The following is a 24,146-nucleotide window of genomic DNA, read 5'->3' on the forward strand; positions in this document are numbered from 1 at the left end:
CCAATCATACAATCGTCAAAGACATGTCCTTTCAAATTCAAACCTTTCTTGATAACCGTCAGAGTGACCCACCTTTCTCTTTTCGTGACACAGACCATGTTGTCCTGGGTCCAGTCTTGAATACATTAAATGAAATTAAAGATTTAGTAGCCAAACATCCCATGTCGCTCACTCTAGGTAAACATCCCTATCCTTTTTTTTTTTGTTGTAGATTTATATTTATATATTCCAACTTACTAATTGTCATAGTTACCTTCCGATAAAAGACAACACAAAAGAAAGGGAGCAACTGATTTTTTCGACTCAGATGATTGAAAATTGGATATCAAGTGCAACGCAACACAGAACAACAAAAGGAGTGTCGCAAAACGTGGACAAACATGCAAGATTAGCGCAAGCACTTCAGACGTTAAGTCAACAACATACCTCTACCAAACGTCAACTGAAAACCTTACAAAAGCGTCATACCACACTTTTTCGTTCCCATACGCAACTGACAACGGATCATACACTTCTAAAACAAGATGCACAAGAGATGGAGAGCCTGTTGGACGACGTAAGACAAGAGATGGAAGTGATGATGGAAGAACTAGAGGGAGTCAAATCCGACCGAGAACGACATGCCGAAAAGGCCGAACGTTTAGAGCAAGATTTACGTGCGTTTGATACCGAGGAGGATGAAGATGATTTTCAAAATATGGCACTGAGGGGTTTGTTACGTGAGGCAGAAACTCGCATTGAACAAGTCGAATTAGAAGCCGAGGTACAACGTGTACACCATGCAGCGGAAACCACCGCATTCAAAACAAAATTAGCTTTGGCACAGACCTCAGCGGCTGAAGTGGCGCTCAAGGCAGCCGTTCAAAAACGTCAGGCTCAATCGGCCGAGATGGAACAGGCCCTTAGACGCACGGTGGCGGAAAAAGATGGTGAATTGGCCAAGATGGGACAGGAACTTGTAAAGAGTCAACGTGCTATGGAACAATTAAAGAAACAAGGAGATCAACGCATGCAATTAGAATTGAATACCCGACTTGACGAAATGAAAATACAACTGACAAGGGAACATAAAAAGATCAGTGATACGTATCAAGTGCAGATATCGCGAGAACTACGTACACTCTCTGGGCAATTGGTGGAACTACAAACAGAAGTAGAAGATTTAGAACGTCAGCATGAACAAGATGTAAAGAGAAGCCAAAAGGAAGAAGATCGATTGAAACAGGTGCAAGCATGTTTAGAGGTGCATCAAACCAAAAGTCAAGAAGCCATGGATAAATTACAAGATAAGATTGGTGTGCTTGAAAGTGAAGTGCTTTTGCTTTATAGTAAAAATCTGGAGTTGGCACAGCATTTAGGTGAATTAGATGAATAAATAAAAAAATAAAAAAAAAAAACTGTTTGGCCTCTTTCTATTTTTTTTTTCTTCTTTTTTTTTTTTTATTCTACTGGCTGTTCTGGTAGATTTTTTTTTTTTATCAGTGAGGCAATTATTAGTTTTTCTTCTAAAAAAGAAAGAGGGGATAATATGAAAAAAAAGAAGGTGTACATTTTTTTTTTTTTTTTTAGTTTTCGGCTATTTCTTGACCTAGACTGTCAAAATTGATCATGAAGAAGGGATGCCTTAATGCTTCTCGTGCGGTGATACGAAGTGCTGGATCGTAAACGAGCATTTTAGATAAGAGGTCGAGGAATTGATACCTTGCGTTTGTTTGAGGGTTGATGATGTGCTGAAAGAGAAGGAGATGAGTAGGGCTATTGGGTTGTTATAAATAAAAAAAACTCACCTTGAGTAGCTTCAATGCGCGAACGTATTTTTTGCTTTGTTTGGTGGTATCGACATCAGGGTATTTCAACTTGCCATCCTTAAAAAACTTTTGTGCATCCCGATTGGCGGCTTTAATTAATTTAGCGGGTATTTTTCCCAGCACCACTACCATCATGGCCAAATGTTCTAGATTATCATGGGTTTGAAATAATGCATCACCCGTCAGAAATTCAACTAGGATACAGCCAATTGACCATATATCACAAGGATAGGACCAGCCCAACCCTAGAATGATCTCTGGCGCTCGATAATGACGCGTACATACCACTGTCGAGTGATAGTCCTGTTCAAATGTGGCTGAACCAAAGTCAATCAACCGAATGTCCGTGTTCTGCAGTATTCTAGATTTAGGGTCTACACCAGGCATCTATAGTTCATATATATAAAGGTTAGTATTCCATGAATTCCTTTTCAAAATATCTGCTACTTTTTTTTTACATTGCCCGCTTCGACGCTTTGACTGTCCACCAGCAGGATATTTTCAGGTTTCAGGTCGGTGTGAATAAGCTTTAATTCATGTACGACTACAGGATAAAAAAAAAAGGGGGGGGGAATTGTCAGTACTACAGACAAAAAAGACAGGCACAGACAACTCTTACATGCAACACTGGTAAGTAATTGTTTTGCAAATTGTTGAATATGGTGAATGGGAAAGGGTCTAAATTCATTGGCTTTTAAAAAGTCAAAGACGGATTGACCCAGCAATTCAAACACCATGCATATATGATTACAGTAGTCAAACCATTCTATTAAATGTATGCATTTACTATAGTTCTCCTTGGTTTAGTTTACTGTTATATAAATATATATATAATAGACTTACTTGAGGTTGATAGGGTCATGTTCTTTTAGACTGTTAAGTACCCTAATTTCTATTTTACTGGCGTCTCGATATTTAGGAATGGCTCGAATGATTTTTATGGCACAATAAGTACGTTTCACTCGATCATAACACTCGACAACTTTACCAAAAGTACCTTGGCCTAATAGTTTCATCATTTTATCTGTTTCCGTTCTGCAAGGTTAGTATCTATTACATACACACAACATTATAAATACTTTACAGCGTGGTGTCAGTGATTCGTTCGGCTTAATGATATAATGACCATCTTTATCATCACACGACTATTTAATAATAAAAAGAGGTGTGAGTTGTAAAGAGCAGAAAAAATAAAATAAAAAATGCGCTTACGGTGGGTAATGGTATAACGGCAGTGGAAGGTCTCTTGATAACCACTGAGAAAGAAGAGTTAGAAAGGGTAGAGAAAGATAATAAATCATAAAAAGGGTTTAATACCATCTTTTTTTCTCCTTTTCACCGCAGAGGTGGTGGTATTGTTGGAAGGGGGAGGTGGAGGTGGAGGAGCCAAGAAAGAAGGAGGAGGACTCTCTCGGATACGTTTGGAGCGTGTAGAAGAAGCGGGGGGACCTAGTAAATAAGGTATACTTTGTTGAACACGGTAAGGCGTGTTATTGACTGGTGTTGTACTAGGTGGTGGTGTATCCTCTATCACAATCACTTCATTAGGCATGCCATTTTTATAGAAATCCTTCTTCCAATCCTCTCTTGTACTCGTCGTCATTTAGAGTCCTTTTTTTTTTATATGTATTTTTTTTTTTTTTTTTATTTTATTTTAACTAACAGTAAAACTTTTTGTCTGTTAAATGGATGTGATTCCCCCAAGGTCTTTCTCGGATGTATATAGACTTTTTTTTTTTGAAAGGAGAAAAAAAAAATAAGAGAGAGAGAGCTAGCCAGTAATAAATAAAGAGTTGTGTGAGCTGGCTTAAAAGAGTCACACTTTTTTATTTTTTATTTTTCTTTGATGATTCCCCGTTTACTCTCTCTCTCTCTGCAAGACACATGGAAAGGGCAGTAATAAAGCCCTCCTTAAACCATAATTGACGACGTCACATCCCTTTCTATTACGGATATTTAATAAAACGGAGAGAAATTAGAGAGAGATCAACAAATAAAAAAAACGTTCTTCTTTCTTTTCTTTTTCTGAAAATAATGTTTAAAGCACATGATATATCAATGCAATTGCCTGACGGTCGTTGGTTATTCAGAGACATCAGTTTCGAATTAGAAAAAGGAGATACGCTTGTGATGCGTGGTCCAAGTGGAGTTGGGTAACACTCAAAAGAAGGAATTTTAACTGTAGTACAAATTAAACATTTTTTTTTTAAATAGTAAAACCACCTTATTGAAATGTATTGCTGAACTGGTACCTTATAATAATGGTTACAGCACATTAAATGATAAGGATGTTAGGGATTACTCTATACCATCTTGGCGTTCCCATGTCATGTACGTACCTCAACGTCCTGCTGTTCATCCTGGAACACCACTCGATCTATTCAACCTCGTTACAAAATACGCTAGTCAGAAAAATAAAAAATTTGGAAATCCTATCGAGATTGGCGTCCAATGGAATCTATCAGAGTCCCACTTTCATGAGAAATGGTCTAACCTGTCGGGTGGTGAAATGCAACGGGCTGCTTTAGCTGTAGCTGTCTCACTCAACCCTGATGTCCTTTTACTTGACGGTGAGTGTAAACAAGAATGAAAACGGAATTATAAAAAGACACTAACAAATAAGTAGAACCCACGTCGGCACTCGATCCCGAGTCTGTTCTGCTAGTGGAAAAGTACCTCAAGTCAAGAACATGTATCTGGATCACTCACGACCCCAGGCAACAAGAACGCGTGGCCACACATACTTTAACACTTGTAAAATCACACGAATCTACACCAACAGATTCAATTCGATCATCAGATGGAAGTAGTAGTTCTAGTGCTGCTACCACCATAAAGATGAAATAAATTTTTTTATTTTTTAAGCATGTACATTCTAACAGGAAATAAACCTTGGGGTAATCCACGTTGTAAATCTTCCTTGATTAAAGTTAATCCGGCTTTTTTGAATAAACGTTTCAGTTCATCGTTGGGTCGTGTGATACTACTATCCTCATCATCCACAAGGGCTTGACCAGATGCATTATTCTCCTTGACACCAATCAAGCCATTTTCTTTTAATCCTTCTGCACAACGCTTAAAGAACGCCACCAAGTGGTCTTTTAAAGAGTCATATTAAATATACACATCCATATCTTTTTTTTAAAGAGGGGTGACGCTTACCGTCGGTCAAATGGCCTAAAACCCATTGGCACCAAATTAAATCATATTTGCCTTTCTGTGGTTGAAAATCCTGTAAGCCTTGACAGATCACTTGTCCCACCTTACCCTCTTTGATCTCCTCTACCAAATATTCCTTTTCAGCCTGTTCACAAAAGACTTGCGCTTGCTCTACAAGGTCTACCTTTTGGAACGGCACTTGGAGTAAAAAGTTTTTGGTGACTCTGCCAATCCCGGCTCCACAATCACACGCATACCCATCCGTCAACACCGCTTGAGGTCCATGAATAAATTCATCAATAAACTTAAGTGAACCCTTGACATCCACAGGATCAACCACAGAAAAACCTCCCAACATGCCATCGACCGTGGGTGTCACACCGTTCCAGTAATCCTGAGCCTTGATGTACCACTCGGGTTGCTTCATCAAGGCAGCTTGTTCTTCCTGACTTTACAATTGAGAAAACCCTTCTTTTAGGTCTTGTATGCAATGAATGACTTACTGTGCTGGACATTTGTATACAGGTTGACTAGCGACAAAAATAGTGGAAAAAAAAATATTTTTTTTCTTCAAACTGTATAAAGCGGTCATTTAAAACGGAGAGCACTCTCCCCCCTTTTGTTCTCTTTTCTACTAATGTTGAATCAAGTTAATCTTCCTGCAAATATCTACCATTTGATCCTCTCTCATGCTTATTCTACCGAGAATGTAAGCTTATAATGGTGCATAGCAACGAACGAAAAAAAAAAAGAGATTGACAATATATATATTTACCTGTAGGAAGAGATCATTGGCATGTTGATTGGTTACTGGGAAGTAAAGTATATCTGTTAGACAACAGCATATTCTCTTTTTCTTAAAAAGATATCATAGACAATACCGAGCAAGAACCCTTACAACCCATCAAAAGAAGTAGCTCAGGTAAAGCATATTTCTTTTCTCACTCGGATCGATAAACGCAAAGACCGTGTGGAAATCGCTCCTGAGTGTTTACATCTCGCTGTATTGGAAGCGGAAGAGTTTAGTGAAAGTACAGGTACTCCCATGGGCGTCATTGGCTGGGTAAGTCGATATATTTGCGTGTGTGTGAGCATACACACACACACACACAACATATGGATTTTTTCTCATTAAAAAGTCATAGTATCATAGTCATCCCCATATCACTGTCTTTCCATCGCATGTCGGTAAAGTAGTAGCATTTTTTTTTAGACTAGAGATCCACCGTGCTAATCATAAAGCAGATGTTAGGACACAGTTATCACAGCAAATGATGGATGATCGATTCTTTGGGATCATTGTATCTTGTTTTGACTCTCACACAGACAATGTATATATAAAAAAGAAAGAAACCTTACAAGATATGAGTCTTTTTCCTAAAACTGTTTTTTAAATATTCAATAGACAGAAAAGTTGCAGATTACATGCTTTCAATCCGAAGAAAAAAACGGCACACCTACAAAATTGAACATTCCTTTACTCATTGTACCCACACCCTCAATCTTGCACGACCTCTATGCTAAATTACCACAACATATGCATGAGGAACACAAGAAGGAGTATATAGCATCCAATGGTCATATCAGGTACGATTTACGATTTGCAAAAAGTGATCAACAAGAGAAATCTTTACCGAATGTGATGACCCAGTTATATAACGCGGGCGTGTATGGTCAATTAACGACCAGTCTCATCGATCAAATGGTGATACCTGCTACACATGCACTGGATTTAAAAGCTATTGCACTTGATAAAGAGATTCAACACTTGTTGTCAACCACGTCATCTCAGGATTTGATAGAGCTGGAACAACTTTAATTTTTTTTTTTTTAAAAAAATTCTTCAATCTTTTTTCATTCATTAATAAAAAAGAGGAATGAACTTGTCGGAAAGTTCAACTGAGAACGCTTATTTGCAGATTGCATGGAAAGTTGTGGGGGGGGGGATGACCCAGAAAATTGGTAATAACACTCTAAATTTATCTACAGGAATGCAGCGACGTGTACTCGTGGTAAACATAGGCATTTATCCAAGCGTACGGTACTGCTGTATGATATTCCAAGGCTCTGGTAAATGCATTCTGTTTTATAGGGTTGACCACATGTCTCTCTCTCTCTCTCTTTTAACCCTTTTCCCCACACACATAGTCAGTGGATGTATACACAAGATGCTATGCTGCTTAAAACAATGGCTTACTTGTTACACGGGGTATCCACTATCATGCAGAAAAAGACATTCTTCTTATACGGTATTACCAACAAAAGACACACAAACATATAATAGGATGGTTTTTTTTTATTTATATTCACTATTGATGTTTGTAGAGGATTCACTTCAACTGTATACACAACTACAGTCATGTCTGGCTTTAAATGCAGGCACGGAGCATATTGATTTGAAGAAGCCCATGATCAGGTAAATAAAAGGAAAATGTTTTATCTGTGTGATGGAAAGCTGAGATGCCATCAAACAAACAAAAAAAAGCTCGAAATATATTACGTTACCAGATATAGATGACTTGATTGAATTTCAGGCAGCTAATACACCGTTTTCAAACCTGGTAAGTAAAAAAAAGAAAAAAAAAAAGTACATGGAGAGAGAAAGCGTGAAAAGAAAGGCCTTACAAAGACACAAAATAGATTGGGCGTGCAGATATCTATCATGAAGAAGAAGAAGTAGGAATGGGGGATAGTTTAGGAGATAATCTAATGATGATGGGATCTGATATTTTACCCGAAATCTTACTTCACGACGACGGAGAAAGGGAGGAGGCTTCTATTACGGAAGTCGTTGATTTCGGATTTGGAGACATGTACGAATAAAAAAAGAAAGATGCATCATTCTATATTAACTTTAATTTTTTTTTTCGCTTGCGGCGGGTTAGGGACCTAAATGCAAACGACGATAATCATATTTTCCCACAAGAAGAATTGACAACATTCATTTCCAAAGGAGGATCTTCACCTATTGAGAATAATCGGAAAAGTGATGTATTTCCAAATACGTTAAATACCGCCGATGTAAAGTACAAGGGGAAGCTTACTCAATTAAAAACTCCTGATCAAAAAAAAAAAAAAATATAAATTATACCAAAAATATATGTAACCGTTAAAATTAGGTACCATCTTTAATCTTTGAAGAATCCGCTGCGGAAGAAGAAGAAGAAGAAGAAACGAGAATAACGCCACGCAAGGTACGACGTATGATGTTAGAAAGTCGTGAAGACACGGTGCTTCCCTGGGAACTCTATGGGAACACCGAACACTTGATCTTAAAGAACAAGCAACAAGAAAAGAAAAAGAAGCAGGAAAATGTTCTTGTTCTTCCTTCTATCGCATTTAACCCTTTTCAAAAGAATAAGAAGATCGGATTGTCAGGAGTCACAGAAGAATTCGCATTTTTTACAATCAAAAGAAATCGATTTATTTTCCCCACAACACCCATGTCAGAGGTTAGATGAAGGGCACTTTTTTTTTGTTGTTGTTATTATTGTTGAATTATGCATTTTAACACAAAAAGTTATGCATTTTTTAGTCCGAATTTGGATACATGGAAAAGATGAGAAGAGCGGATTCTTATCAACCTAGTATTGCGTCCTCCTCTCATCATAATAGCAGTGGTATCCAATTACGTACCTCCTCAGGTATATCAAATATTACTTAGTGAGACAATTTTTTTTAAAAAAAATAATGATTGGTTTGTGTATAATACTATAGATCTGACAAATACTCCTGATATGCATAACCTTGATTTGGGTGATATGGACATGTACTATAATAAAATAAAATAAACGCACAGCAAAAAAAGGGCTAATTTCCACAATAGGCAAGATGCAAAATCATATCGGGAGATGCCTTCATTTGGTTTTGTCGATGACTTTGACTACTTTGGTAACTCATGCGTGCACGCACATCTTCTTTTTTTTTTAAAAATTTTTTTTTTTTTTTAATTCTTCCTTTTTAAGATAATGATGATGGATTTCAAACTGATGCATTCGATAATTTATTGGAGGAAAACCTCTTTCTGCAGTAAGTGACTTTTTTTTTTCCAAACAGTACCTTTTTCATTGATTGAAAAAGAAACAAAGAGAGCTTAGGATGTGGTTGGAAAATGGATTTACGGTGACAGACCTCATCATGTCTAAAGATCGATCGAAAGCTTCTCAGTGCTTTTATTCCTTACTTGGTAAAAAAAAAAAAAAAAATTCAAACAATAGGAAAAAATATTTATCTTTTTCTCTTTATAGAATTAGCATCGAAACACATGCTTCGTCCTCATCAAACAGAACCTTATGGACCCATTCAAGTGGAACTGTTTATGTAACAAAACATTTAATGATCAAAAAAAAAAAAAAAAAAAGAGAGAGAAAAAAGCGCGCTTATATAACAACTATGGCTTTTTTTTAAAAAAAATAAACATAAAATATAATAGGGCATAATATATATATATATAATAAAAAGAGAGAGAAAATACTAGTGCATAAAAAAAAAAAAAAAAGAAAAAAAAAAAGTGCGGTATAAAGACTAAATTAAGGTACAATAAGGATAAAGAGAGTAGGTAAAAAAAAAAAAAAAAAAACGTAAAAATGCGTAAAATGTTATAAAGAAAGGGAAAGGGAAGGGGGGAAATTTGGTGTGTGTGTGTGTATGTGGGTTGAAAGAGAGAATTTAAGAGGTCTATAAATTCCTATAGCGTCTATTGCCAGCATCTTTCATGGCTTGTATGACTGGACTTGTTCTGCAATGTTCCTCCATACGTAAATGACGCTTAAGAGCATCTGTACGAGCAAAAGATTTAGCACAACTTAAACACGAATAGGGTTTAGCACCTGTATGTACTCGAATGTGACGGTGAAGATCGTGTTTACGGGCAAAAGACCTGGAACAAATGTGACAGCCAAAGGGTTTTTGCTTTTCAGGAAAGACAAATGTATGGGGAAGATCCAAAAGCACGAATGGTTCGAATTCGGGTGTAGTTGAACCAGAAGAAGAACAGGATGAAAATGTACCGCTACTGGAACAAGGTGAAGAACTAGTCAATTCATCTCCTTCTGGATATAAAAAATCTAATGGAAATAAACTGCTTAAATCCACCGCTTCCATTTTTAATGTGGGATCCAACCATTCTTCGAAATAAGTAAACATGTTTTTATATATATATAGGTAATAAAAAGAGAGAGAGAGAGAAAAGAAAGAATAAGTTGTACACTCAAAAGAAAAAATGGGGTTTTTATCCAAATGACAACACTCGGTTTTTTTACATTTTCACGAACCCCTAATATGATAAAAAAGGGGAATGTCGTATAATAATACTTGATTTGGGGAGAAGGATAATTGAATTTAGTTATATAAAGTAAAAAAGGGGAAACAAAAGAAAAAAATAAGATGTGTGTGTGTGTCCCACCACCCCCCAAATCGTTCGATTTTTACATTATAACCCCCTTGGTCTCCCCCCCATTTTTAAATTAATAATTGATAGAACTCTATAGAAAACATAAAAATTTACGTTTTAACCATCACTCTCCCAAACATGAAAAAAAAAAGAGGGGGAGGAGGAGAAGGTTTCTATATACAACCGTAACCATGGTAATGTCAAAGAAGCTATTAACTCATTTTTCCCTGCATAAAAAAAAAAAAAAGAAGCTTTTTTTTTTTTTTTTGTAAATTTTTTTCTTTTTTTTTTTTTTTTTTTTTAATAATAGGTAAGTGAACGTTTAAAAAAAAAAAAAAAATTAAATCTAAGCGGAAACACTCTTTAACTCTGTCTCGACATCTTTACCAGCAACCCAAGCCTTGGTACACTTGGCCATGGTACTGGAAGCACGTGAGATAGGATCTGTGCGGTAAAAGTTCTTGATGACGGAAGTCAAAACCTCTTCGGTATGACCAGCAAGTGTAGGTTGAGCACGAAGACCCAATTGGTGAATAGAAGGTTGTTCAATCACATCATAACGTGTCAAGGCAGGACTGATATCCGAAAGACGACTACGAACAGAAGAGAGATCATCATAAGGAAGGGTATGACCAGCCACTTCAGATAAAGCACGAATGATCTTCCAATCCTCACGAGCAGCAGCAGGAGGGTTGACACCAGCACGTGTAATTTGAGTACGACCTTCTGTATTCACAAATGTAGCATTCTTTTCAGTAAATGCACTACCGGGTAAAATAACATCGGCATATTGTGCTCCCACATCACCATGATGTCCTTGATAGACAACAAAGGCATCCTTGGGAATATCTTGAGCAGTCACTTCATCAGCATTCAAAAGATAGAGGAACTTGACATCGGCATCAGATGCAGCTTGACTGGTAGGGACAAAACCAACCTCATAGGCAGCAGTACGACCAGCGGCACGTTGCAACACATTAACACCATTCCATCCTTCTTGGAACAAGGTCTTGTTGAACTTTTGAGATAATTCGGCGACCTTGGCCATCAAGTATTCACTATCCTTGGCATTCTCAATCACACTAGATCCCACAATGATCATGGGCTTCTTGGCTTCGGCAAGACGTTTAGCAAAAGGATGAGATCCATCCAAGATCTTTTCGATATCATTGGATTGTTCACCAATATGAGCATACTCGTAGTTCAAATCATCGGGTTGACCAATCAAACCAAGGTCTTGACCGTTATGAATCCAAGCCTTACGAAGACGTGTGTTCAAGATGGGAGCTTCATGACGAGGGTTGGAACCCACAATCAAGACAACATCAGCTTCCTCAGCACCGGCAATAGTAGAGTTCAAACTATAGTTGGCACGGAAATCAGCATTAATGGCAAGAGGCTTGGAACCGTTAGGAGCATCCAAAGCCAAATTATCGGAACCCATACGGTTCATCAAATCCTTCAAGGCAACCATGGATTCAGCATCAGCAAGATGACCAGCAACAGCCTTGGCAGCATTACCAGAGGTATTGGCCATTTCTTGACCGACACGCTTAAGAGCATCTTCCCAAGAGGAAGGAACGAAACGATCACCATCACGGATAAGAGGAGTGGTTAAACGTTGGACCTTGAGACCATCATAAAAGAAACGAGTCTTATCTGAGATCCATTCTTCATTGATTTCTTCGTTTAAACGGGGCAAGATACGCATGACTTCAACACCACGGGTATCCAAACGAATATTGGAGCCAATGGCATCAGACACATCGACAGTTTCAAACTTTTTCAATTCCCAAGGTCTTGACTTCATATTGTAAGGCTTGGAGGTGAGAGCACCCACAGGACACAAGTCAATGACGTTACCTGACATTTCGGAATCGATGGTCTTTTCAATATAAGTCGAGATTTGCATGTCATTACCACGACCACTGGTACCTAATTCGGTAGCACCAGCGATTTCGTTAGCAAAACGTACACAACGAGTACATTGAATACAACGAGTCATTTCGGTATTGATAAGAGGACCAAAGTTCTTTTCTTCAACAGCACGTTTACCCATGGGCTCGGAAAATCTACCACGGTCAGAACCGTAACGCATACTTTGATCTTGTAAATCACATTCACCACCTTGGTCACAAATAGGACAATCTAAAGGATGGTTGTAAAGCAAAAATTCCATCACTCCTTCACGTGCCTTATGTACTAAAGGACTGTTGGTCTTGACCTTCATACCGGGCATGACGGGATATGCACAAGATGCAACAGGCTTGGGTGCACGTTCAACTTCAACAAGACACATACGACAGTTACCAGCAACGGCAAGACGCTCTATTTTTAAAAAAGAAAAAAAAATGTATGTGTCAATGCTGTGTCTCTCTCTTAAGGTGTTTTCTCTCTCTCTATCTTATTGTTTTTTTTTAAAAAAAAAAATGGTGTAGTTGATTCTATCGTACCATGATAACAGAAACGGGGAATCTACAAGCAAAAAATAAAAAAATTTAGTTTAGGGTCGTCATTCCAAATAGGTATAAATGTTAAAGAATTACATCAGCACCAGCCTTTTCACAGGCTTGAATCAAGGCAGAACCTTGTTCGACAAAGACAGATTTACCGTCAATAAAAACTTCGACTTCTTCCTTGACATTGGTGGATGCGGTGAATGCACGAGCTAATAATCATAAAAAAAAAAAAAAATTATAAAAAAAAATAAACAAACGGAAAAATAAGCTGGGGTGTATTTTCTATCAATGTAAAAGGATAAGGGTTACCTCCAGTTTGAAGAATGGCTTGTTGAGTTCTACGTGCTGCTGCTACGCTGGTCTTGTTAATGACGCGCAACATGACTTTTTTAATTATTAGGAGTGGGGGGGTTTTTTTTATTAGGAAAAAGAGAGGGAAGGGCGGGGGTGGGAGGGCCCAAAAAAAATAAAAGCTTTAATGAATTTTTTTTCAAGTGCAGTCAATTTTTTTTTTTTTTTTTTTTGGTTTGGCTCCAACCCTTGCCCCTCCCTCCCCACACACTACTACACACACATCACACAACGGAGTTTCAATACACAGACACAGCATAGCAACAAACACACGCACACAACACACACAAAATAAATAAATAAAAAAACTGTGACGTAATCATATTTTTTTTTTACTTCTTTTTTATTTTATTTCTTCTTTGTTTGCTTTAATCGTTCTTTGGCAAGCGGATGATCAGCGGGAGTTAATAATTCAAAACTACATAATAATTCTTCATTGACGTTCATGATGGCCCCAAAATTATCAAACTCGCCACAATAATTCGGTGCGGAAAAGACGGTAACGAGGGAACGATCGGCAAAGAATTCATACCCGTCTTCGACCACCATGTGAGCTCGACAAACGAGTTCCAGGTCGAATTTCGTCAAGAATTCATTAATCACTTTCTTACCAAAGACGTAGGAGACACCACGTTCATTATCCTCCCAATCTTCCACATCCGCAGGGTCGGACCAGAGCAAATCATTCAGTAGACCATAATCAGGTACATCCGTAGGTCTTTGGATCTGACGAATTTCATCCATATCATGTAAAGAAGGTGATAATCCACCATGCACACAAAATATCTTACCAGCCACTAAACCGGCAATGGGTAGGGTATTAAAGACATCCACAAATGTACGCCACATTTTGGGACTGAGACGACGCTTGCATTCATCATAGAACCCATACACTATAAAATAAAAAAATAAAATTTAATTTATAAGAAAAACGTGGTATCCTACTAACAATAGTAAAAAAGAATTTACCTTTGGTTACATTGGCACATTCATGATTGCCTCTTAAGAGAAAGAAATTCTCGGGGTATTTGATCTTGTAACAAAATAACAAGAGCATGTTCTCCAAACTTTGTTTACCTCGGTCGACATAATCACCCAAGAACAGATAATTGGAACTGGGTGGAAATCCTCCCATTTCAAATAGTCGGATCAGGTCGGTATATTGTCCATGCGTATCACCCACGACCTTGACAGGTGGTGATAACTCTAATAAGGACTAAACAATAAAAAAAAATAGATAGTAAGTATGGTAAGTTGGTGGTGATATGGGTGTAGTCCCCTTTGAATATTACAATACAGGTTGACTTAAAAATATATCCATGGCTGCTCTACAAATGGCTGTCACTTCCGAATGCTTTAAGCAGAGTTGTTTAGACACTTTACTAGCGTACCCTGCTTCCAATAACCGGCTAATGTATTCATCAATGTTGGTAGTGGAAGAATAATCACTCGAGATGGAGTTGACCGTCAGTTGGTTCATCGAACCCACTGTCAGTTGGTTCATAGACCCTACTGTCAATTGATGATCCTCTTGTCCTCCGTCTTGTTGAGGAGGCCAGAAATCAGAAGTAGCGAGTAATTTATGTTGTTGAGGGTTTTCCACTTTGCCTTGGAAGGGGTCCACGCTTTCTTTATTACTGGACAAGGGATAATCCGGATTCAGTTGTGCCAGTGTATTTTGGTTATTGTTATTATTGCTCTTGTTACTCTTGGAAGTCAGCAAGATAGAATTCACGGAATGCGCTGTATTATTAGCATGTTCATGATCTACTTCAATACGAGGAGGTAGAGGCATACTCTTGCTCTTTGTTGCTCGCTTCTTTGCGCTCTTTTTTGAAGAAGAGACATTATTACCCATGGTTGATGAAAAGAAAAAAAAAAGAAGAGAAAAAGAGAAAAAAGAGAGTGTAATACGAAAAAAAAAAAAGTATTCTAATAATAAAAATATTGGGATTCCAAGCCCCGCTTTTATTTAACCGCTCTTGTACCTGCTTAAAGGTACATCATCCTCTTCTTCAAAATTCAATACGGGATGATGATGACTTGGTATGGGAGCCAAGCTAAATTGGACATTGGTCTGTTTTTTTGGTACGTGTGGTTCATTGAGTTGAACAAACTGACTGACCTCGTTCTTACGTTTCTTGGCAGAATGAATGAACCGTGTCATCATCTTACTGGATTTCTTTATTGTCTCTTGTTGTTCTGTATTATTCACAACCAACGGTAAAGGTAAATCTACAAGACGACATTCCTCTTCTTGTCGTTGAAAATCCCCTTGCTGTATAGACAGGTACCAAAACATTAGATTGGATATCAGCACTTGTTGTCGTAAAGGTCGTCTCGGATCCGCTAATTTCATGTGCGATAATCTATAAATGGCACGCTCTACATGAAGCGGTAATCGGTTTGCGTTGAATCGAGTACGTTGTTCCAGCCGGCTGGGTTTTTTATCTTGAATGTTGGGCGTAGCAGGTGGGGGTGGCGTCGTAGGTGGTGACGGTGAACGAGACCGTGTCACCGGCACGGCTGCTGCTGCCTTAATTGATAAAGATTTCGAAAATAAAGTAGCTAATCCGGATAATGGAGAGGTATTGCCCGCTAAACCCGCCTTCTTTTTTTTATCCTGCTGAAATAACCCTCCCAACCAGGAAGATCGCCTTTCGGGTTTGATCCGTGTCACTGCAGTGGCTGCAGCAGTGGTTGCCACGGCGCTATTTTCAGACGCCGATCGAGAGATGGCTGGTCGTTTGGGTGTTGCCTTAGTGGGTTCTTTCACACTCACCACGGGTTTTGGTATATTTTTTACGGCGGCTTTCTGTACTGGTGGTGATGTTGATGGTTTGGTGGGATTATTATTCGAATTATTTTTAGTAGTAGTAGTAGTGGTAGTGGTGGTAGATGTAGGTGTAGATGTAATAGTAGATGTAGTAGTAGTAGATGTAATATTGGTGGTGGTGGTGGTGGTTGTGTTGGTGTTGGTCAAGAGTTGTGACTCCGCATCATGCACACGTGTAAGAATGCCTCTCTGGGAATTATCAGACTCCAAACTCACTTTTCCCAAATCGATCCATTCACTCATATTGACTGGTTGATCGTAAAGATCAATACCAGCCGATTTATCCCAAGCTTGTTTCTTTTCACCCGGACTCTTTTGCGAAAGTGATCTTCTCTGTAGGGACGGTGAATTTGTTTTTCGGCTTCTACCTCGTGCAGAAAATGCAGATCTACGAAGTAACGATTTATCCGAATTGGCTGTAGAGGCCAAAATTGTGCTTGAATCATCATTTGCCGTGGAATTACGATCAAATATGTGCGTGTCTACAGAGTTAGGTGGAACACGTTATTAAAAAAAAAACTCGTGTTTTTTTGGGGTTACTTTTTTTATATATATATACCTCTTCTTTTATCACTATCGGTCATGACTTTTTTAAGGAAATTGCGCTTCTTTTCGGAAAGCGTTCTATTCAAATCCTCTCCGTCGTCGGTTGACTTGACATACATACTTTGGGATAAAATGGACTTACGTCGACGAATATTGTTGCCGTTGTTGTTGTGGTTGGCGGAAGAGGCAGCGCCATGCGTTTTTAAAAAGTTTGCAAATTCGGTAGGTGCAATTTGAGGATGTTTGTCTGCAGGCACCCTATAAAGAAAGAGGGTTAGTGCTTCTTTTTTTTTTTTCATAAAAAGCCAATAATGAAAGAAAAATAAATGGTACCATATCACATCGTTACTGTCGTTGGCTTCGTCGAGTTCGGCTTGTAAAGAGATTCGTTGTCGTTCCATTTGAGTTTGTTGGTCTTTTACATCTTGTTCATTGTCCAGCAAATTGGAGAGCATGAGGGCTGCATACAGATCATCGTCTGAAGAGTGTCGATCCGCACTTGAAGTATCATTCATTGAGTGTGGGATTACAAAAAAAAAAAAAAAAAAAAAATGAAAACGGCACTAAAAAAAATAAACTTTTTTAATATTGCAGAAAAAGAAAAAAAGAAAGAGAGGGGAATTAGCCCCGGGGAAACCAATAAAAAAAAGAAAAATCGCAACAAATAGTCACGAAACGACTTCAATAAGATGACATTATTGTTCAGTAGTAGTAGGTTTATCTATAACTACCACACGTGATGGCCTTTTCTGTGTCTGTAGCGTGTTCTACAGAATATTAGTCTTCTTGCTCGTGTGTGTGTGTATATTAAATATGACGTAAATAAGAAGGGTGGAACAATGACACCAGGTTGCTGGAATAAGTGCCAAGGATTATTTATTTCTTTTTGCTTGCCTGTTGTATATATACATAAAGGAGACAACCTGCTCAACTCATGTGTTTTCTTGTTCTATTTCAAACCCTTTTGTTGTACTTGCACTGATAACTTATCGACACTAGTCTATTACATATTGAAATTCATTTGCATTGAGCTGTATCTCCCCTCTTTAAAAGCAATGGGATGGTGATGATGCGCCCACATGACGTTGATTGTGTATTTATTATATTTTAAATTACCTGTGTAATTTCCGGCCTCGGATAGTTTGGCTTTATTTGATTGAGGGAACAAAAAGATCGACCATTTCCTAATCTTTTTGCGCCCATGATGTGAGAGTGTAACATGACACGCAAACCTCTTTATTAATTCACTGTGTGTAAGGGAATCACACATCCAATTGGTTGAGTCATTAAACACATCCCACCATCTAAAATTAGATTCATCATTTTAGAGCCTGCAAAAGCAACTGTTTTGATTATTTTTAGCATATATAGGATGATGGTGTAACATGACCTTAGTTTGCTCAGGGCATCCATAAGAGCACTATTCCAACCCACCATTATGCAAATAAAAAAAAAGCACTTCACCTAGGTCTTTCGGAAAGCACGGTAGCAAGACAAGTACTATCGTGCCTAATCACAAACTTGGATTTAGAGTTGAAAAAATATTTTGAGTGCCAGCGTTTATTTTATTGCCAATAATGCTTGTATCTAAGATGCTTATTTTTAAGTTGAACATGCTTGTTTATTACAAAAGCTAACAATTAAAACTCTAGAATTCCATAAGCTACTTCCTTTTTTATTTTGAAGGAAAATAAATTTCATGTGCGCTAACCATACGATTTTAGCTAAATCATTGATGGATTGTCTGTATTTTTAGTTTAGTATTTGCTTGGTACTACTTGCACGATCGAGATTTCGCTAACTTAAAAAAGTTTGCAAACGTAATAATTTGGTAGGTAAGTATTACACACATTCTAACCATCAAGAAACATAGCATGTTCTCGTAGAATGTGTCTCATTTATTAGCAGATAGCATCGTAAAGAACTTTTTTTTTTTCGTGAAGCCTGTGGTTCAAATTACATGCGTGGAAGAGGGTTTCCACAAGCACTAAAGTCAAACTGGGTTTCAGTAATAATAAAAAAGCTTAACTAATATGGCTCTTAGAAGTTCCACTTGCTTTGTAAGAAACATGTACATAATATTATAGTGGCGTAAGAGACAATATGTTCAATGAATGAGTAGAATTTCTCTTGGTATCACTATATTATCTATAGAGCTACAATTGTATTTCTTAGTACTCATATAAATATACCTGACAGTTAACAGAAAAATATTAATGCCAGCGCGTAGGACTCATACAAATTTAAATAAATGTGATCTGCAATATCCGGTAAGTGCACCATCATATGGCGATCAGAAAATGATGTTAACCTCAAATTATACCACCAACATGTCCGATGGAAACATACTTTGCAAATTTCAACGTATTACCAAAGCCCAGTATAGCTTTAAAAAAACATAAAATACTTCTCAAATTAAGATCCCAAGGCAAAATACAGCCGTTGTATGAAACCCAGATTTGGCGTACAAATTTGGACAAATTATATCCTATAAGTCTCGTCCCGCGTTTATGCAAGAAAGCACACAAAACTGGTTTAGGATTCGAACTAAGTAAATCTCTCCCGAGTAAATATGTGCAATTTACAAATCACACAGACAAACACGGTTGCTCTAAAAACGGTAATCTATGTACCCCTAAATCTATAAAAAAACAATAGCGTTTTTTTCTTTTTTTTTCTTTTTTTTTCTTGCATAAATATAGTGATCTTCTCCCCCCCCCATCCCTTTCCCATTCATACACAGAACATAAGCTTATTTTCTCATTTGAAATAAAGCAGGTTTAGTGAATTATCATGTCAACTGCAATAATACTTTATATACAAAGTGTTCTAGAAGTATTTGTAACTCACTTTTTTTTAGAACAATGCAGATTTTCCTGAATACGGAAAACATTTTCCTCTAGATCATAACTCGTAATGCAACCCGGTAATTCTTCTTTTTTATTCCATAACATTTCCGCTCTGCAAGTTCATAAAATGTAAATTTACAATCGATGACTCCTATTTTCAATGATTGCCTGGGTCCCAAACAAGTACAGATCTATGGAAGCATTCCGATTCCAGCGAAACTCGATTTAAATAGATCGTTCCCCCCATATAGTATTTAGCGTCCTGCATACATTTGTCAACTTAACTGTAACAACCCTTTTTTTTGGGTTTGACAAGCTGTATTGGGAAAGAAAGGTAATGGGGGAGCATGCATCAAGCTAATATATTTTAATATTTAAAAATTTCCTTTGTGTGTGTGTGTGTGTGTGTGAAATGAAGAGCATGCTTTGCGTTAAAATTGATATACGTCTGATGAGATATAGATGCTCGTTGAATTACTACTAATTTTGGTCACAAACCTTAATTTAAACATAATTAAAAAAACAATAGCAACGAAGGGATAGAAAGGAGGTACATCAAAAATTATTTCTTTGAGATTCTGTAGCATATAAACTTATAACCTTAATATTTAAAATACGTCCTACCATGAATATATTAATTAAAACCTGATACTTTTCTATTTGAACGATTCATTCTACGAGTTTTTTTCTCCATGTTGAATACGTGGTAACAAAAAGAAATGTGGCACCTCCTCCCCCTTTTTTTTTTGTCTATTTATAAATCTTCATTTTCTACCTTTTTTTTTAAAAAACAATATAAAAAACGTTACGTATTATCGCTGTGTTTAAAATATGTTTAGACAGACGATCTCAACAGATCACTCGATTTTTGTATTTTATAAATTGAACTGATGGATGAAATTAGAAAAAAAAAGAATATATCAGTAACGCAGTATTGAGATATTGTCAATGAGTTTGTATTATAATTTACCCAATACAAACTCAAACTAATCATTTGGATTTATAAGTCATTGTAATTAATTGGACTCACTTTTCTTATGATCCTTTAAGCAACAGTATTAAAAAGAAATAAGCTTTGTATTGTGTCATCATGCAGAAATAAAAAAAAGTAGCCTATAACACGGGGTGCCAATGTTTGTTTTATACCATTCACTATACTCAACATTCACAATTCTGATTCTGTATTTCAATGCTTATATAAATAGAGTAAACTCTTTTTTACATTGGCATCTCCCTCGCGTCCAAAAAGATTTTAAAATCTCAACATGAAGCACTTCTTCAATCTGGCACCCCTCATTCTCCCCCTCCCATTTTCTCTGAGGACAGCTTATACTCCCTCCATTGGTAAGACCTTCCGTCGCTCAGGCTTCCGCTAAAACTGCTTTGATTTATTTATTTTTCTAAATTCAAACTTGTACATACTTTAACTATAACAAAAAAAAAAAAAAAAAAAAAAAAAAAAACTCTAAAATAGAAAACCCAAAAACACAATTGTGACTATTTCCCTTTAATATCACTAATAAATCACAGAGACTCCGTCTCCATATAAACAAAAATTTTTACATTGGCACTACAGTTAGTATTTGAGGTTATTTACATGCTCTTTCAGAAGCTTTTAAATTTGTCTTGCTATTGATAACACATACAAAAAAGTTGTAGCTAACGTCCTTGGGAATACACTAACTCTGGTAAGGTTCCTGAATATTGTATTCTAGATAGTACTACACGTAAATCAACTTAACGTTAAAAAGCGCCAAAAATTCAGAGGTTTCACAGACACCATCTACGCTGATCATTTTAATAGAATAGTCGTGTATACCTTGGCACAATAGCATAAGCAAGTTTCCTATTGGAGACTTTATTTGTTTGTTGATTTTACCGGTCGTACCAATATTCATGCAAGCATGTTAACATCAATAAAACCATCTTCAAGTTTAAATCAGTGGGTGAAGCTTATCCTTCAATCGAAAAAAAAAAAATGTAGATGAGAATCAATCGTTCATTGATACTTAGGGCATTCAGGTAAAATATTATTAGTAATAAAATGCATACAAATTGTTTGAATGACAAGTTTTGCCGGTATCGTGAGGCGTTTTCCTAAAACAAATCCGCCCGATATCAAGAAGCGTGGCTAAGCTCGCATTGCATCTTTTTATTTGCTCACTCGGACGTGTTTATTTCATGATTTAAAGTAGACATGAGATGAACTGTATTTGATCAATCGCTAAAGAAAGTGTATTCATTGCACTTGAATATTGAGCTAGTAAATGTAAAAGCGTAAATAATACATCCAATTTTACATGGGAATAATTACAATAAAAAAAACTCAAGAAAAAACAAAGTATACACATCAATCGGCATACTCTGTGTAATATAAATACCCCCTCCCCTTTTTTATTTGGAACGAATGTTCTTAAATATACAAATTACAAATGAGAAATATTTTTCAAGCTATCGCGTTTCTAGCGGTTGCAAGTTACACATTAGGACAAGAAATCCCAAGATATAACTCGGGTAGGATTTATTCCAAAAACACCCTTTTTTTTTTCTACAAAATACTTACAGATTGATAGCTTGTGGTTTGCTGTCTAATAAAATATACTGCCTCGGCGGTATAACAGAAATAGAAGGATCTTCAGATAATTCAATCAATGTACTGGATATTGTAGCCTACAGTGGAAGCACAGCGGACGAATTAAGTGACAAGTGGCAGCATCTATCGTCAAATGTGGATGGCCACAACATCCAAATAATACAACACTCCCAAAGAATGGTTCTTCCAGACGGAAAAAGCATGCTTTTATCGGGTGGGGCAATTTCCGCTTATGACCCTTCAACTCCTTCGACGGTTGTTTACCATTCCGAAAGCAATTCTTGGACTACTTACCCCGAATATACCGAGTTGAATTTTGGAAGAAGACAAATGTAAGATAAAATCGAATCCTGGAAAACTGTAAGATAGTAACTGCTGTTTGACAGATCATGTGCATCGACAGTCTATGTTCCAAATTACGGAGTTGGAGTTTATGGAGGACTCGAAAGGTGAGGTTTGTATGTAGTCATGATTTTTCTTGTTTTTTTTATTTTTATTTTTTGCTTTTTTGTAGCTTCTACAACAGTAGCTGGACCCACAATGGCCAAAATATGAGTTTATTCGAGGACGAAACATACAGTATGAGGTTTATCGGCTACACTAACCTCACCTTTCTGGATTTAAATAAGCCCACAAACGTGAGTTTATAATTTCAGGTTGTTGCTAACAGATTTTCTAATGTAATTCCATTCGATAGCCTTGGTCAATTTATCAACCTCAAAATAATATACCATCCATGTTTATATCGTATCAAACTTCGATCTTTGACACTAAGAGCAATCGTATTTTCTTCTTTGGTGGCCAATCAGTTGGAAAATCAATTAATGATACCACTGATATTCTATTTGATAGCCTAACTGTATTCGATATGAAAAATAGTAACTGGACCACACAACCATCGTTAGGGGGTAAAGCTCCATCACCACGGACAGAGCATACCACTACTTTAGGTAAGACGAATAGAATTTTATTGAGCCTGTTTTGTGCTCATTTTTACCCTGTGTTAAAAATCAAAATAGTGGGTCCTGCACAAAGAGATGTCTTACTATATGGAGGAGATAAGTCGAAAAACAATTATCAGCGTAACTAGAAACAACTAACTGGATGGTTGAGGCGGTACTTTTTTTAACATGTTTTCAATAGCTTGCTTAGATTATGCATTTACTTTTAATCTTGACACTTTTATATGGCAGCCACAAAATATTATATCTAAACCAAATACGTTCTTAGCAAGAACAGGACATTCAGGTAAATTGACAATACCTTAACCACATAAAAAAAATTGTTCTTATCAGTATTTACTAAGTAAATCGTATTAGCCATTCCTGTCAACAATAATACAGTATTTATTGTTTTTGGTCTAACCAGTAGAACCTCAATTACTAGCACTATATTGATATTAAACACAACAACCCCATCAAATATCACCCTAGTAGAAAACTACATTGACATTAACAATGCAAGTGTATCCTTAGCATCACCTCACAAGAAACCAGGCGCTGGAGCTATTGCTGGTACAATTATAGGTTCCATTGGTGGGGTAAATACCTAATTTATTAAGGTTTATGAGTACCGTAATTAGCTAAACATTTTTGTATCACAGGCTTTACTTGTAGTGGGCGCAAGCGTCTTTTGGTTTATGAGAAAGAAGAGAGCCGAAAACGAAAAAAAACGACAAGAACTCGAAGAGCATGAAAGGCATCAGCGGATAGTCGAACCCACCATGGAAGTGAATTGGGACGAAATTGAAAAGAAGTACGTTGAACTGCCTAGCCCTATTAGTTACAAACAAAGCTATTCCCCCAATTTGGCTGATGATATAACTACCTGCGTGGACGGAAATTCAGAAGTGCATAATACAAGCCCAATGCTGATACAACAAGGGGTACAGTTTCAGCGTCCAAATGCGATTGATGAAAACGCTGTACCTGATACCACAATCTACAAGCTGCAAAAGCCGGATGGCGGTGCTTAATGCTTTGTTTTTGAAGATGTAATCATATACACGACTATAATGAAGCTAGTACTCGGATATAGCATAAGATTAGTCATAGACAATCCAATAAATCTAATATTAATTCTGTCTGAAAATCACTATTCAATCAATTTCGAAATCTTCACAGACAGTTACTCTTAATACCGTAACCAATATA

The 24,146-nt window shown here is 37.0% G+C and overlaps 11 protein-coding genes across 11 annotated transcripts; 5 read left to right on the forward strand and 6 right to left on the reverse strand.

The window, feature by feature from the left end:
- Window positions 1-1,372: 1,372 nt before the first annotated feature.
- Window positions 1,373-3,676, reverse strand: EV154DRAFT_140784 (kinase-like domain-containing protein). Its single transcript, XM_051594064.1, has 8 exons — window positions 3,126-3,676; window positions 3,021-3,064; window positions 2,893-2,953; window positions 2,652-2,832; window positions 2,428-2,594; window positions 2,267-2,352; window positions 1,788-2,195; window positions 1,373-1,730 (listed from the first exon to the last, which is right to left on the reverse strand). Exons 1-8 carry the CDS (start codon window positions 3,409-3,411, stop codon window positions 1,566-1,568), a joined length of 1,398 nt encoding a protein of 465 aa, XP_051450677.1. The 5' UTR covers window positions 3,412-3,676; the 3' UTR covers window positions 1,373-1,565.
- A 13-nt stretch (window positions 3,677-3,689) lies between these two features.
- EV154DRAFT_531583 (uncharacterized protein) lies at window positions 3,690-4,602 on the forward strand. Its single transcript, XM_051603838.1, has one exon. It carries the CDS (start codon window positions 4,138-4,140, stop codon window positions 4,396-4,398), a length of 261 nt encoding a protein of 86 aa, XP_051450678.1. The 5' UTR covers window positions 3,690-4,137; the 3' UTR covers window positions 4,399-4,602.
- EV154DRAFT_531586 (alpha-N-methyltransferase NTM1) lies at window positions 4,592-5,589 on the reverse strand. The gene is made up of 2 exons (XM_051603839.1): window positions 4,971-5,589; window positions 4,592-4,906 (listed from the first exon to the last, which is right to left on the reverse strand). The coding sequence occupies exons 1-2, from the start codon at window positions 5,392-5,394 to the stop codon at window positions 4,662-4,664; spliced, it is 669 nt and encodes a 222-aa protein (XP_051450679.1). The 5' UTR covers window positions 5,395-5,589; the 3' UTR covers window positions 4,592-4,661.
- EV154DRAFT_531588 (JAB1/Mov34/MPN/PAD-1 ubiquitin protease-domain-containing protein) lies at window positions 5,590-6,868 on the forward strand. The gene is made up of 6 exons (XM_051603840.1): window positions 5,590-5,676; window positions 5,749-5,784; window positions 5,842-6,030; window positions 6,113-6,155; window positions 6,213-6,298; window positions 6,373-6,868. The coding sequence occupies exons 1-6, from the start codon at window positions 5,605-5,607 to the stop codon at window positions 6,784-6,786; spliced, it is 840 nt and encodes a 279-aa protein (XP_051450680.1). The 5' UTR covers window positions 5,590-5,604; the 3' UTR covers window positions 6,787-6,868.
- On the forward strand, window positions 6,720-7,554 carry EV154DRAFT_531593 (uncharacterized protein). The gene is made up of 4 exons (XM_051603841.1): window positions 6,720-6,893; window positions 6,956-7,216; window positions 7,293-7,383; window positions 7,453-7,554. Exons 2-3 carry the CDS (start codon window positions 6,959-6,961, stop codon window positions 7,338-7,340), a joined length of 306 nt encoding a protein of 101 aa, XP_051450681.1. The 5' UTR covers window positions 6,720-6,893; window positions 6,956-6,958; the 3' UTR covers window positions 7,341-7,383; window positions 7,453-7,554.
- On the forward strand, window positions 7,459-9,402 carry EV154DRAFT_531594 (uncharacterized protein). Its single transcript, XM_051603842.1, has 10 exons — window positions 7,459-7,528; window positions 7,608-7,780; window positions 7,853-7,988; window positions 8,087-8,419; window positions 8,503-8,611; window positions 8,685-8,736; window positions 8,794-8,858; window positions 8,933-8,996; window positions 9,056-9,153; window positions 9,215-9,402. The coding sequence occupies exons 2-10, from the start codon at window positions 7,650-7,652 to the stop codon at window positions 9,289-9,291; spliced, it is 1,065 nt and encodes a 354-aa protein (XP_051450682.1). The 5' UTR covers window positions 7,459-7,528; window positions 7,608-7,649; the 3' UTR covers window positions 9,292-9,402.
- A 128-nt stretch (window positions 9,403-9,530) lies between these two features.
- On the reverse strand, window positions 9,531-10,155 carry EV154DRAFT_531596 (uncharacterized protein). Its single transcript, XM_051603843.1, has one exon. The coding sequence runs from the start codon at window positions 10,110-10,112 to the stop codon at window positions 9,645-9,647; it is 468 nt and encodes a 155-aa protein (XP_051450683.1). The 5' UTR covers window positions 10,113-10,155; the 3' UTR covers window positions 9,531-9,644.
- Window positions 10,156-10,614: 459 nt separating this feature from the next.
- Window positions 10,615-13,329, reverse strand: EV154DRAFT_531597 (G subunit of NADH dehydrogenase). The gene is made up of 4 exons (XM_051603844.1): window positions 13,128-13,329; window positions 12,906-13,027; window positions 12,813-12,834; window positions 10,615-12,687 (listed from the first exon to the last, which is right to left on the reverse strand). The coding sequence occupies exons 1-4, from the start codon at window positions 13,198-13,200 to the stop codon at window positions 10,706-10,708; spliced, it is 2,199 nt and encodes a 732-aa protein (XP_051450684.1). The 5' UTR covers window positions 13,201-13,329; the 3' UTR covers window positions 10,615-10,705.
- A 164-nt stretch (window positions 13,330-13,493) lies between these two features.
- Window positions 13,494-15,053, reverse strand: EV154DRAFT_531599 (serine/threonine-protein phosphatase PP-Z). The gene is made up of 3 exons (XM_051603845.1): window positions 14,467-15,053; window positions 14,139-14,385; window positions 13,494-14,062 (listed from the first exon to the last, which is right to left on the reverse strand). The coding sequence occupies exons 1-3, from the start codon at window positions 15,025-15,027 to the stop codon at window positions 13,518-13,520; spliced, it is 1,353 nt and encodes a 450-aa protein (XP_051450685.1). The 5' UTR covers window positions 15,028-15,053; the 3' UTR covers window positions 13,494-13,517.
- Window positions 15,054-15,141: 88 nt separating this feature from the next.
- On the reverse strand, window positions 15,142-17,143 carry EV154DRAFT_474672 (uncharacterized protein; the record flags this gene model as incomplete). The annotated part of the gene is made up of 5 exons (XM_051597965.1): window positions 16,885-17,143; window positions 16,565-16,809; window positions 15,991-16,487; window positions 15,287-15,792; window positions 15,142-15,211 (listed from the first exon to the last, which is right to left on the reverse strand). The coding sequence occupies exons 1-5, from the start codon at window positions 17,064-17,066 to the stop codon at window positions 15,142-15,144; spliced, it is 1,500 nt and encodes a 499-aa protein (XP_051450686.1). The 5' UTR covers window positions 17,067-17,143.
- A 4,676-nt stretch (window positions 17,144-21,819) lies between these two features.
- On the forward strand, window positions 21,820-24,108 carry EV154DRAFT_531601 (uncharacterized protein). The gene is made up of 9 exons (XM_051603846.1): window positions 21,820-21,914; window positions 21,974-22,325; window positions 22,380-22,442; window positions 22,508-22,631; window positions 22,691-22,943; window positions 23,013-23,075; window positions 23,137-23,241; window positions 23,313-23,533; window positions 23,597-24,108. The coding sequence occupies exons 1-9, from the start codon at window positions 21,833-21,835 to the stop codon at window positions 23,966-23,968; spliced, it is 1,635 nt and encodes a 544-aa protein (XP_051450687.1). The 5' UTR covers window positions 21,820-21,832; the 3' UTR covers window positions 23,969-24,108.
- The last annotated feature ends 38 nt before the right edge of the window (window positions 24,109-24,146 follow it).

Source organism: Mucor mucedo, assembly GCF_025094135.1.
Source record: "Mucor mucedo strain NRRL 3635 chromosome Unknown EV154scaffold_231, whole genome shotgun sequence".
Lineage (NCBI taxonomy): Eukaryota > Fungi > Mucoromycota > Mucoromycetes > Mucorales > Mucoraceae > Mucor > Mucor mucedo.

Coding starts and splice junctions, on each gene's coding strand:
- EV154DRAFT_140784 (XM_051594064.1), bottom strand. CDS start 3,411: ATGACGACGAGTACAAGAGAGGATTGGAAGAAGGATTTCTATAAAAAT. Junction 2,954..3,020: donor CCGTTATACCATTACCCACC/GTAAGCGCATTT, acceptor ATTATTAAATAG/TCGTGTGATGATAAAGATGG. Junction 2,595..2,651: donor CATGACCCTATCAACCTCAA/GTAAGTCTATTA, acceptor GGAGAACTATAG/TAAATGCATACATTTAATAG.
- EV154DRAFT_531583 (XM_051603838.1), top strand. CDS start 4,138: ATGTACGTACCTCAACGTCCTGCTGTTCATCCTGGAACACCACTCGAT.
- EV154DRAFT_531586 (XM_051603839.1), bottom strand. CDS start 5,394: ATGAAGCAACCCGAGTGGTACATCAAGGCTCAGGATTACTGGAACGGT. Junction 4,907..4,970: donor TTTAGGCCATTTGACCGACG/GTAAGCGTCACC, acceptor ACTCTTTAAAAG/ACCACTTGGTGGCGTTCTTT.
- EV154DRAFT_531588 (XM_051603840.1), top strand. CDS start 5,605: ATGTTGAATCAAGTTAATCTTCCTGCAAATATCTACCATTTGATCCTC. Junction 5,677..5,748: donor ATGCTTATTCTACCGAGAAT/GTAAGCTTATAA, acceptor ATTTACCTGTAG/GAAGAGATCATTGGCATGTT. Junction 6,031..6,112: donor CCATGGGCGTCATTGGCTGG/GTAAGTCGATAT, acceptor AAAAAGTCATAG/TATCATAGTCATCCCCATAT.
- EV154DRAFT_531593 (XM_051603841.1), top strand. CDS start 6,959: ATGCAGCGACGTGTACTCGTGGTAAACATAGGCATTTATCCAAGCGTA. Junction 7,217..7,292: donor AAAGACATTCTTCTTATACG/GTATTACCAACA, acceptor TGATGTTTGTAG/AGGATTCACTTCAACTGTAT.
- EV154DRAFT_531594 (XM_051603842.1), top strand. CDS start 7,650: ATGGGGGATAGTTTAGGAGATAATCTAATGATGATGGGATCTGATATT. Junction 7,781..7,852: donor GATTTCGGATTTGGAGACAT/GTACGAATAAAA, acceptor GCGGCGGGTTAG/GGACCTAAATGCAAACGACG. Junction 9,154..9,214: donor GTGCTTTTATTCCTTACTTG/GTAAAAAAAAAA, acceptor TTCTCTTTATAG/AATTAGCATCGAAACACATG.
- EV154DRAFT_531596 (XM_051603843.1), bottom strand. CDS start 10,112: ATGTTTACTTATTTCGAAGAATGGTTGGATCCCACATTAAAAATGGAA.
- EV154DRAFT_531597 (XM_051603844.1), bottom strand. CDS start 13,200: ATGTTGCGCGTCATTAACAAGACCAGCGTAGCAGCAGCACGTAGAACT. Junction 12,835..12,905: donor GTGAAAAGGCTGGTGCTGAT/GTAATTCTTTAA, acceptor TTTTGCTTGTAG/ATTCCCCGTTTCTGTTATCA. Junction 12,688..12,812: donor TCCCCGTTTCTGTTATCATG/GTACGATAGAAT, acceptor TTTTAAAAATAG/AGCGTCTTGCCGTTGCTGGT.
- EV154DRAFT_531599 (XM_051603845.1), bottom strand. CDS start 15,027: ATGGGTAATAATGTCTCTTCTTCAAAAAAGAGCGCAAAGAAGCGAGCA. Junction 14,386..14,466: donor ATATATTTTTAAGTCAACCT/GTATTGTAATAT, acceptor TTTATTGTTTAG/TCCTTATTAGAGTTATCACC. Junction 14,063..14,138: donor ATGTGCCAATGTAACCAAAG/GTAAATTCTTTT, acceptor TTTATTTTATAG/TGTATGGGTTCTATGATGAA.
- EV154DRAFT_531601 (XM_051603846.1), top strand. CDS start 21,833: ATGAGAAATATTTTTCAAGCTATCGCGTTTCTAGCGGTTGCAAGTTAC. Junction 22,632..22,690: donor ATTTAAATAAGCCCACAAAC/GTGAGTTTATAA, acceptor TCCATTCGATAG/CCTTGGTCAATTTATCAACC. Junction 23,534..23,596: donor TTATAGGTTCCATTGGTGGG/GTAAATACCTAA, acceptor TTTGTATCACAG/GCTTTACTTGTAGTGGGCGC.